This window comes from Lolium perenne, chromosome 6 (genome assembly GCF_019359855.2).
Source record: "Lolium perenne isolate Kyuss_39 chromosome 6, Kyuss_2.0, whole genome shotgun sequence".
In the NCBI taxonomy this organism is placed as follows: domain Eukaryota; kingdom Viridiplantae; phylum Streptophyta; class Magnoliopsida; order Poales; family Poaceae; genus Lolium; species Lolium perenne.
In genome coordinates, this window is record NC_067249.2 from 262264174 (window position 1) to 262275628 (window position 11455).

General features: G+C 41.9%; 1 protein-coding gene across 1 annotated transcript; it reads right to left on the reverse strand.

Moving 5' to 3' along the window:
• Positions 1 to 341: 341 nt before the first annotated feature.
• On the reverse strand, positions 342 to 2090 carry LOC127305401 (3-ketoacyl-CoA synthase 12). The gene has a single exon (XM_051335818.2). It carries the CDS (start codon positions 2034 to 2036, stop codon positions 657 to 659), a length of 1380 nt encoding a protein of 459 aa, XP_051191778.1. The 5' UTR covers positions 2037 to 2090; the 3' UTR covers positions 342 to 656.
• Positions 2091 to 11455: the final 9365 nt, after the last annotated feature.

Genomic DNA, 11455 nt, shown 5'->3' on the forward strand with positions numbered 1-11455 from the left:
AAAAGATATTTGTGTGAATGTCTACAATAAATATCTTACATTGTTCATTTGTGCGTTGACATTAGAAAGATGGAAGACACTTCATATGTAGCCTATATGGACTAAAAATTGGACCAGCAAGACACACATTGTGAGGTTTGAAAAGTGAAAATGCATGGTTTGAAAAAATAGCTCCAACCTATATGTCCAAATATTTGTGGCAACCGGAAATAGCAAAAAGGACACTTTTTTACCTGCGTGAGAATTTAGACAGAGTGAATCCCATGAACCTAAATTGTTTTCCAAGTTCGCGCGGTGAACATATCCATGTGAAGCAACTGCCATCAACAATGTACACAAAGTGGGACGCCGCACATATATATATGCGCGCGTAAAGTAATGACCTTTGTTGATCTTCATGTACACATCCAGTTTTACACTCTAGTTTTTTGTTCTTCCTAATACTGGAACAACACCACATGATGTACGAGCTAACTATTTTTACAAGTATACAGATTCGTATCAGCAGGACGAGCAGAAAATTGTAAACGAAAAGGAAGAAAAAAAAACCCACCGTACATACACACAATCGCTGAATAAAAAATATTTTTATGAGCATCTAATTCTGAATAAATCAATTTTCTTTTCTGAAGGTAAAAAAATGCATGTGGAGAAGGTTAGAACGGGAGGATGCCACCCCCGCCCTGCAGGTCGTTGACCCATCCGAACTTCTCGGTGTAGGGATTGACCATGGTCTCCGGCGGGTAGTCGTCGATGCAGTCCTCCCAGGCGCCGGCGTCGTGGAGGTCCTTGCTGACCTCCCAGTAGCAGCTGTTGCACTTGAAGCCGGAGCCGAAGGTGACCATGAGCACCCTGTCCCCTGCCTTGAGGCGGCGCTTGGCCTCCATGTAGGAGAGCACGTACCAGAGGCTGCTGGCGGAGGTGTTCCCCCAGCGGTGCAGCGTCATGGTGGCCGGCTCGACGTCGTAGGTGGTGAGGCCGAGGTTCTTCCTGACGGCGTCGATGACGGCCGTCCCGCCGGGGTGGAGGCAGAAGTGGTCGACCCCAGTCTTGAAGTTGATCTTGGGGCCCTCGAACTTGAGCTTCCGGCGCGTGAGCTTCCCCGCGAGGAGGCGGAGCGTGAAGCGGGCCAGCTCGGCGGCGGGCAGGATGCGCGGCGCGAGGCGCTGGAGGTTCTGGCTGAAGGCGCGCACGGCGGCCTTGGGGAGGTCCTTGCTGAGGCTGACCCCGAGGCGGCCGTCGGCGTCCTCGCGGTGGACGGCGGCGGCGTGCGCGTCGTCGTAGGCGCCGATGTGCGCGCGCACGAGGCAGCGCAGCTCCATCTTGGCCCGGGATCTGAAGGCCGGGTCGTTGGTCAGTAGGGCGGCGGCGCCGCCGCAGCGGAAGAGGCAGTTGCCGAGCATCATGGACTTGTCGGTGCCGTTGTACCAGTTGGGGGCGCAGGACTCGGAGGTGACGACGAGCGCCATGGTGCGCGGGCGGGTGAGCATGACGCGGTGGGCGAGGTCGACGGAGACGAGCCCGGCGCTGCAGCCCATGCCGGAGAGGTTGTAGGCCATGACGTCCTCCCGCATGCCGAAGCGGCTGACCAGCCTGGCGGCGAGCGAGGGCGCCGGGGAGAATGAGCCGACGTTGAGGACCACCAGGTCGACGTCGCGAGGGGAGACGCCGGTCTTGGCGAGGACGGCCCGGACGGCGTCGTCGAAGAAGGCGTCCATCTCGTCGAGCGCGTCGTAGTGGGTGGCGCACTCCTCGCGGCCGTCGAGGACGTTGCGCGGGGAGTAGGTGTGCTCGCCGATGCCGGAGTTGACGATGACCTTGAGGAGGAAGCGGTAGTCGGGGAGGCCGAGGCGCTTGTTGCGCTCGATGACGGCGCCGGCCATCTCGGTGGTGACCTTGCGGTCGTCGGAGGGCTTGTGGCAGGCGTAGTCGAGCAGGTAGCAGCGCTCGCGGCGGCGACGGGCGAGAGCGTGCCAGGCCAGGTAGGCCATGGCGTGCGCGAGGAGGAGCGCCGTGAGCAGGGGCAGCAGCTCCATGGTTGAGGTTGAGGTTGGGGTGGCGAGGGTGGTGGGTTGGCGTGACGGGGCGGGCGAGCGCAGGCGATATATAGATAGATGAGATAGATGGAGCGTGCGGCGTTGCACGCGGTTGGTGGTGCAACGGTATACGTACGTACGTATGCGCACGTAAGCGATGCGGCTCAACCACTGATGCTGGTGAACATGGCGAGCTGAATGAGGTTTAATGCGATCCGTCCGGGCGGTCAGCTCGACCTGCCGCGCCTCCCATTGGGACTCCAACGCCCAACCAACCGCTCAAGACTCCCATCGAGGCAAAGCTACATAGGCCTGACATTTCACGCCATCAGCCCAGCCAGCCAGCCAATTGGTGACTACTATATATAAAAAAAAAACCTATCTAAGAGCCACGTGCCATTTTCTTTGTTTACTCATTAGTAAACTGTTGTTTCATAGAGTAAGGTCTATTTTTTGTAAAGAAAAGTCAAGCTAAGTAAAATTTGATCAAACTTTTATAAAAACTATCAAGAACCACAATATTATGTAGATATCATATGAAAATATATTATGATGAACCTAACGGTGTTGAGTTTGGATTGTACATATTACAAATTTTCCTTTAAACGTGGTCAAACTTTATGTAGTTCGACTTTAAAAAAATATAAACCTTATTCATAAAAATGGAGGTAGTAGATGCCAAGAGAGCAATATTAGGGCATCTCCACCAGCGCCTTCCAATAACAGTGTGGGACAAGGGCACCAACAGAAACTGTCGCAGGTTTGTGGACTCCTACCCATACGGATGCCACCCAAATTCGCCTCCCAATCCCCCCATGTTTTGCACAATTAAAAATCATAAATAGAGGGAAGAATATAAACACATTGCATAGTTCATGCAAATAAATAGTTTCATTGCAATAATTCAAACAAATAAATTAAATAGTTCCCACGCCAAATCAAATAGTTCGATTACAATAATTGAAACACTACAAATAAGTAGTTCACAGAATAGTTCAAATAGACAAGACACATCGGGGCGTTTCCTTTCCTAGCCCACAGATGCTCTACCACGTCATCTTGCAGTTTATGATGAACCTGTTGTTCACGAATTTCTTAGGAAATTGCGGTTTCCACGTGCCCTGCTCCATATGTTGCATAGTTTTCACTACGTGTTGGTCTAATCCGTTGCAATTGCCACCAGTTGGTCATTTAATCAAATATTTAGCTATGTTGCTAGCAAAACCGGCAGTTTTGTCTCGTATGACAATGCTCCTGTAACGTACACAAATTAAAAAAACTAAAAGTTCAAAATATCTTAATCACTCATTTAGAAATTATGATTTTTTATACACTTTAGAATGCAATAGAATTCACTCTATATATTATATCACCTTTTCACTTTAAAATGATTTTTTGCTTATATATCAAGACAAATACCTATAACCCATAAAAATATTATAATAAAATAGTTGTACGTAAACAAGTTATGATACCTAACAATTTTTAAACATAAGCTAGGTTTATGCACACTTCTATACGGAATCGACACAACACTTCGTGAATTTTATATGGACAAGCATTTTCCTATGATTTTTATCAAACTTTTATATAACTATCAAGAACCACAATATTATGTAGATATCATATGAAAATATATTATGATGAACCTAACGGTGTTGAGTTTGGATTGTACATATTAAAAAATTCCTTTAAACATGGTCAAACTTTATGTAGTTCGACTTAAAAAAAATATAAACCTTATTCATAAAAATGGAGGTAGTAGATGCCAAGAGAGCAATATTAGAGCATCTCCACCAGCGCCATTCAATAACAGTGTGGGACATGGGCACCAACAGAAACTGTCGCAGGTTTGTGGACTCCTACCCATACGGGTGCCACCAAATTTGGCCTCCCAATCTCCCCCATGTTTTGCACAACTGAAAAACATAAATAGAGAGAAGAATATAAACAAATTGCATAGTTCATGCAAATAAATAGTTTCATTGCAATATTTCAAACAAATAAATTAAATAGTTCCCATGCCAATTCAAATAGTTTTATTACAATAATTTAAACATTACAAATAAGTAGTTCATGGAAGAATTCAAATAGACAAGAAAAATTGGGGTGTTTCCTTTCCTAACCCACAGATACTCCACCATGGCATCTTGCAGTTCTGATGAACCCGTTCGTCATGAATTTCTGAGGAAATTGCGGCTTCCACCATGCCCTACTCCATATGTTGCGCAATTTTCACAAGGTGTTGGTCTAATCTGTTGCAATTGCCACCAATTGGTCATTTAATCAACTATTTAGCTACGTTCATAGCAAAACTGGCAATTTGGTCTCGTATGGCAATGCTCCAGTAACGTACAAAAATTTAAAAACAAAAATTCCAAAATAGCTTAATCACTCGTTCAAAAATTATGATTTTTTCATAAACTCTAGGATGCAATAGACTTCACTACGTATATATTATCACTTTTCTACTTAAAAATGATTTTGTGCTTATATATCAAGACAAATACCTATAACCCATAAAAACATCATACTAAAATAGTTGTTCGAAAAAAGTTATGATATTATGTGGATGCTTTATAAGCTTGACGTAACAATTTTTAAACACAAGCTAGGTTTATTAACACTAGAACTATAAGGAATCGACACAACAATTCGTGAATTTTAGATCGACAAATATTTTCCTATCATTGATTTAGCGGGGCTCGAGTTTTTGATTTGCAAAATATCTAGACCAATGATTTAGAATAACCATTAATACACATATAAAATTCGTCCATAACATCCTACTGTGCATCCACAAAAATCATATATTTGTTTTATGAATAATCATCTTTATGATTTTTAATGTTGTATAATTTTATTTTACATCGAATGAAGCATTGACTTGCGGGATCTAACTACCAGTTTTACTTTAAACATAGTTGAATAGTTGATTAGATGAGCAAGCGATGGAAAATGCAACAGATTAGACCACCAACTGGTGGAAACCATAAAAATTCTGAGCAAGTGGTGATTTGTGCAACACAATGAGTGGAAAATGGTGGAAGTTGCAATTTCCTCCGAATTTCTTGATGCATGGCAAGGAAAGCTCCAGATTTAACTTACACCTCATGATCAACTTGGGCAAGAGGCCACTCCTGCTCATATGGATGATCATCAAAACTGGAGCATCACGCTCATTCTCGATGATGGTATTGTGCATGGTCAAGCAAGCATTCATCACCTCCCACATTTGAGATATAGACCAATAAAAGCAGAATACGTGACAATAGCAAAACAGGTTTGGAAAAGCCCGTTCGACATGTTTTTTACAACTTTCCTGCTCAAAGAAAAACAAGTTTGGAGGACACCAAATGCTAGCTCGTGATGGGTGCTAGGTTTGGAGTTGGTGAACGGTGTAGTGGCTACCAGAGAGCCGGGGAGGATAGGGGGATGACAGCGGGCATGGTCCGCCGACGCCCAAACTGATCCCGAATATAGGATCAAAACAGGGGCCAATGGGCTATCTGCGCATGGCGGACATGTTTGGGGGCCGCCCGTTGGGAGCCGAATTTGGTCCGGAGGTGCTCTAATCAAACCTAGCTATAGGTAACCAAATTTGCAAGATCTGCTACTACATATGCTCTAAAATAAATTTGTCAGCATAGCAATACCTGCATGTCCAATCAATCAAGTGACCTTTCACAAGATGAGATACCAGGAACAGAAACTGTTAGCTGGACGTTAGCCAAATTACCACTTTTAATGTTCCAGCGATTTATCGTAAAAGATAATGTTCGATCGATTGGAGTAAAGTGACAAGGACTGGCTAGCTACTACGAGTTGTGTGGTGAATTTGGCGACTACTTGCCCGGTTCCTCCCATGGTACGCCACCGCTGGCCTGCACACGTACTCTCCGTGAGCGCCGCTGCACTGATCGTCTGATCCGATCCCATCCGATCCGATACGACTTCTCTTGTGGACTTGATAGCAGGTCTTACGTACGTACTTTCCTGATACTACTGTCCACGACTGTGTACTAGCTACTTACTGTAACGCGTATATGTACACTGGTGCCTGCACTGTTGAGATTTTCAGAGCGTGGTTAATTTGTTACGGTTCATGTACCGGCAGGACAGGGAGCAAGGACCAATTAATGGTATTCCAAACTAGAAAGGTCATAGTAAATAGAAAAGTTAGATACAGTATAATATTCCCTTCATTCCAAATTACTTGTCACATTTTTTTTCCATATTGAGAGTATCTATACACTGAAACACTGAAACGTGTATAGATTTATACATTCATATCTAGATCAAAGTTGGAACAACTAATTTAAAATAGATGAAGTAACTAATAATCGGGGCAACTTGGATGAGATCTCACTTTACATAGGATCTGTGAGATCAATTTGTTTGAACAGACCAAACATGTTGAAATATTCCAGAAAAAAAATTGATAACAAACATCTATCATATATATGCAACCTCCAAAAATCTCAGCTTCAAATTCAATCTACACTTAGAGAACCAAAAAAGACAAATCTTAGTGTGAACAATGTGAAATCCTGTTCACCGAAAGCTAACACTATTCACAGTAGGTTATATTTTTTTGTTTCTCTGCCTATAGAGGAACTTTTGAGCTGATTTTTTTTTGGAGTTGTAGATACAACTGGTAGGTATATTGTATACAAGTTTTAGATATTTTGCAATTTCTATGAATGAATGTTGTAAGTTAATCCTACGATCTCACCTAATGGAGTGATCCTATACAAGTTAATCCCTACTTCAGTACTGTGCTTCAGCCTGATAGTAGGAGTGCAGCCTTTTGGAGATAAGGCTACACATAGCTTTCTATTTTGAAAATTTTGAAAACTCAATTTCAAAGCTTCAGAAAGATCCGGAGAAAAATCAAAGTTGACGATGTATTCTAGAAGTATGCCAAAAACAATGTGAAATATCTTAATTCTAGGCTCACCAAAACTGACAAATATTCACATTGGGGTATGCATGCAAATTTTTGGAGCTTCCAGACTTTGTCAGATTTTTCATTTTTTTCCCGAGCACAGACCACATAGTATTTCACATTGAAAATATTCACACTTGTACTTTTCACAGTCGGTTACAGGTAGTTTTTTATTGAATTTATTGAAGCTATGAAATTGAGTTTTCAAAGTTTCAAGCTACTCGGAGCCCGAACTACCTGTTCACTCGGCTCAAGCCTATCGGCGACAACACGCTTCGCTTCGCTCGTTAGAAGCTAACTTTTCTTTTATATGAATTTGAATCACAATATAACAAACTCTAAGATGAGATAAATTCCATCTTATAGCATGAACAACAACAATCTCCCAAACAACAAATAAAGTTCTTCAAGATAAACCAACAACAACATTAGAATATAGAGCCATGGCATACACCAAGCAACCAACATCATTAGAATATGGAACGCGTGACATGTACTTAATATTTTCATGAGTAATAGAACATTCCAATGCTAACAGTACGTGAAGTGAGTAGCAATAGGAGTACAAACAGACTTCGCATAATGCATATTAAAGGGAAGAAGTTTCTTAATGTAATTTTTATGACTAAGAAATAAAACACTAGAATTTATATCCCTTGTAATTTTCATACCTAGTATTTTCTTAGCAACACCAAAATCCTTCATCTCAACACACTACTTAATTGTTCCTTTAAATTAATAATCTCTTTCTTTCTCTTGGCATCAATCAACATATCATCAAGATATAACAGCAAGTATATATGTGATTTGTTAACAAAATTAATGTAAACAGAACTATCGTATTTAGATCTCTTAAAATCATGTGCAAGCATAAATGAATCGTACCTTTTCACCATTTTCTTGGAGATTCTTTTAGATCATAAGGGGCCTCTTTAACTTGCAAACAAGATCCTTCTTACCATGCACAACGAAACCTTCATGTTGGTCCATGTATATCTCGTCCCGGCGTCTTTCATGCAGAAAAATAGTCTTCACATGTAACTTCTCAAGCTCAAAATCCTCAAGTTCTCCAGTCGACCCAAACCTACAAGCGACGAGTCTCGCTCCGCTCATTAAAAGTTAGTATCCCTTTTGTATGAATTTGGATCACAACAGAACAAAGGTATCACAAGATCGCTCGATATTTTGTAAAAAAGTAAAGATCCAACAAACAAAATGGTTGAAGCAAACAAGGATTCTATACATGCCGTAAAATCTTGACCAAGTAATTGATACCTGACACAAATTTTATAGGTGCTGCAATCTCACACAAATTTAATAAGAAATCAGCTATGTTTATACTTTCTGCAATTTCTGCATTAGCTTACATGTAGTTGACAATAGTCTGATAACATTTTCGGTGGTGCAACATGAGTAATCGTATCCCACATACATCCTTACATTATTAGTTGCGCCACATTGAGTCGCAATCTTTTGTGGGAAAACTAATTTTGTTTGCTCCATATCTTTTCAGTTGTCAACATACAGACTTTGACATTGCAAGCACTACGAAACTAGGTTTCTTGCTAGTTGGATGAAACACAAGATTTAGCAGTTAAACTACTGATCCAAGCAAATTATAAAACTATATATTAAGTGCATTCTTAATCTCTAACAAACGATATTATTTACTCTAACCCTCTCTTTTTCAATTATGTGCCAATTTCACATTTAGTCCAGTAATAAAATTTTATTACTTATAAAAAATGTAAATTTCATGAGAAGCATCAACTCTTTGATATCCATAAATTGTATGAAAGGGCTATATAAATTCGAGGCATGTTTTATTGTTATTATTACAAAATCCAAATGCTAAAAGGTGATATGGCCCATTGTAAAGCTCATTCATTGATTCCAAGAAACCAAAGTTAGGTTTTGCACTAACTTGAACTTGATATGAAATTTTGGATGTCGTGTTGTTTCATAATATTTCTGAAAATGTGCTAGGTTTACATTATTCAACCAAAGAGGCTAGATAGAAAGTTACGAAAGTGGTGGTTTTTTTTAATTTTGAGACACATAGTTTATATAATTGACACAACAATTGTACGTTTATGTTCGCTAGTTGAGACAAATGCAAGACAATATAGATATATGTCACGAATGTTCTCGCAGAAGATGATTTTCTTTTGTCATTTATTACCCTACAAAAACATTTTCTATCTATTAAATATTAGCTAGATTTTTTTTTTGTACTACAATTTTTCGTCTCCGTTTGATAATCATGTGTTGTTGCAGCTAGATCCCTTTCAGTTGTTAGGTACTACTTTGTAATGATTTTTTGGCATGGTTGTAGGATATACTATTAGAGGACTTTTAACTATATCTAGATTCTTTTGAAACTTTAATATAAAGTTTTAAAAAAAAAGTATTTCCTGTAGCGCGAGCTCTAACTACTTTGATTCCATAGAATTTGTGTAGAAATTATGTAGGATTTGGATCCTATGAAGAAAATTCCTACATGAGCTGTTTGATTCATAGGAACAGATCCCATAGGAACTAAATCTATAGAAAATTGTAGTGCAATTTCTATATGAAAAAACATTAGCGCAAACTTCATGGAAAATTCTTTTGGTACAATCAAAATCACTTTTTCTTACCATAGGATTCTAGTAGATATGACATCTCAATCCTATGTCTTTCCTATTCCTATTGTTTTTCCTATCCTAAGGAAACCTAAAAGGTTGCACCTTTGTTCTTTCTTGATGTCTTGTTACCCTAAAAAAACACGGGAGTGTTGTACATCTTTTGAAACGTAAATTTTTTTGAAACAAAAGACATGTATGTACACCTTAATGGGCTACGCACCCACAACGCCGTTTAAGAAAAAATTGACTTGTCTTGTGGCGTTCGTAAAACAATATAACTTTTTTTGCTAAAAATAAGGCTTTTCGGAATATAAATTTTCTCTTTTTTATGTCGACGACAATTTTTTTTGAGTTTCACGAAAATTGACGAGCGCACGTATATTGTGGAGATGTACATGTAGAATTTTGTATCAAATTTTTTCTAGACTTTGAAAAATAATTTTTTTGGTAGAGGAAGCATATGCACCTGGGAAACAAATTAAATTTTCGACAAAAAACAATACCTATAATTAGTTGGCGGTACATTTTCTTTTCCTTGTCAGTTGTCAAATGTTTTTGGCAGGCCACACCTCCAACTCCATTGCCCTTTGCTAAATTGCACTTCACCGATTGGTTGGCGTTGAATGCGCCCTTTTGGCTAAACACGTTCAATTCTCTGCAGCCTGACAGCGATAGTCAGCTGGAGCATGTTGGGCCTGCGTCCCCATAACTGCACCCAACAGCACAATGTAGCCGCAGCAGCAGAGGGCTGCACGTACAAAAATTTGAACCGAAATATGGCTGCAAGCGGCAGTACACCACCCTGGTATTGCGTATACGCGTCGGAATTGAAGGCGGGGCAGGTGGCAAGGCCGTACTGCTGGGAAGAAAATCCTATACGACCGGGTCGTATAGGCCAGAGCGCTGGACCAACTTCCGCGGGTGACACGTAGCTAACCAAATCTCCGCTAACTCACGTTTACCAAATCACATCACAAAATCCACAGCTCTCCTGGCGTGTCCCCTTGCTGCGCCGCTGCGATGAACGACGAGCTTTCCCCGCTGCTCTCCCCGGCGATTCCCTTGCCTTCCGTGTCCCCGTGACCACCGGCAAGCCATCCCCGATGCTCCCCCGTCGTAGAAGACAACACTCCTCGCGTGGGAGAGAAGTGGATTTGGGGATTTGGTAAACATGAATTAGGGGAAGCATTGACTAGTTGCTTTGAGATTTGGTTAGTAGCTACGTGTCGCCCGTGAAAATTGGTCCAGCACTTTGGCCTATACGACCCGGTCGTATAGGATTTTCGACCGGGTCGTATAGGCCAGAGCGCTGGACCAACTTCCGCGGGTGACACGTAGCTAACCAAATCTCCGCTAACTCACGTTTACCAAATCACATCACAAAATCCACAGCTCTCCTGGCGTCTTCCCTTGCTGCGCCGCTGCGATGAATGACGAGCTTTCCCCGCTGCTCTCCCCGGCGATTCCCTTGCCTTCCGTGTCCCCGTGACCACTGGCAAGCCATCCCCGATGCTCCCCCGTCGTAGAAGACAACACTCCTCAGCGACCCGACAGTTCGCCTCGGCGACGGAACCATCGGCGTTAATTTGTTGATTTGTCCTGCTAGAAAACCTTCAGATGAAAGGAATTGCCACATTCTCTGGCAGAACAAAATCCAGAAGAAGAAAAACTAGCAGGAGAATTAAAACAAGTTCTTAGGTAGTGCCACCCAAAGAAGGAGAAGAAATTCATCCAGCGGGATATCAGTCCATGGTTGGGTCGCCGGGGCGAGCTACGAGGGCGCGGTGGAGCGTCGTCTTCTACAGCGCCGAGGAGCATATGGCGCCGGAGAGCAGCGGGAACGG

What these genes read in the sequence shown, in the direction of transcription:
- LOC127305401 (XM_051335818.2), bottom strand. Translation starts at nt 2,036, where the DNA reads ATGGAGCTGCTGCCCCTGCTCACGGCGCTCCTCCTCGCGCACGCCATG.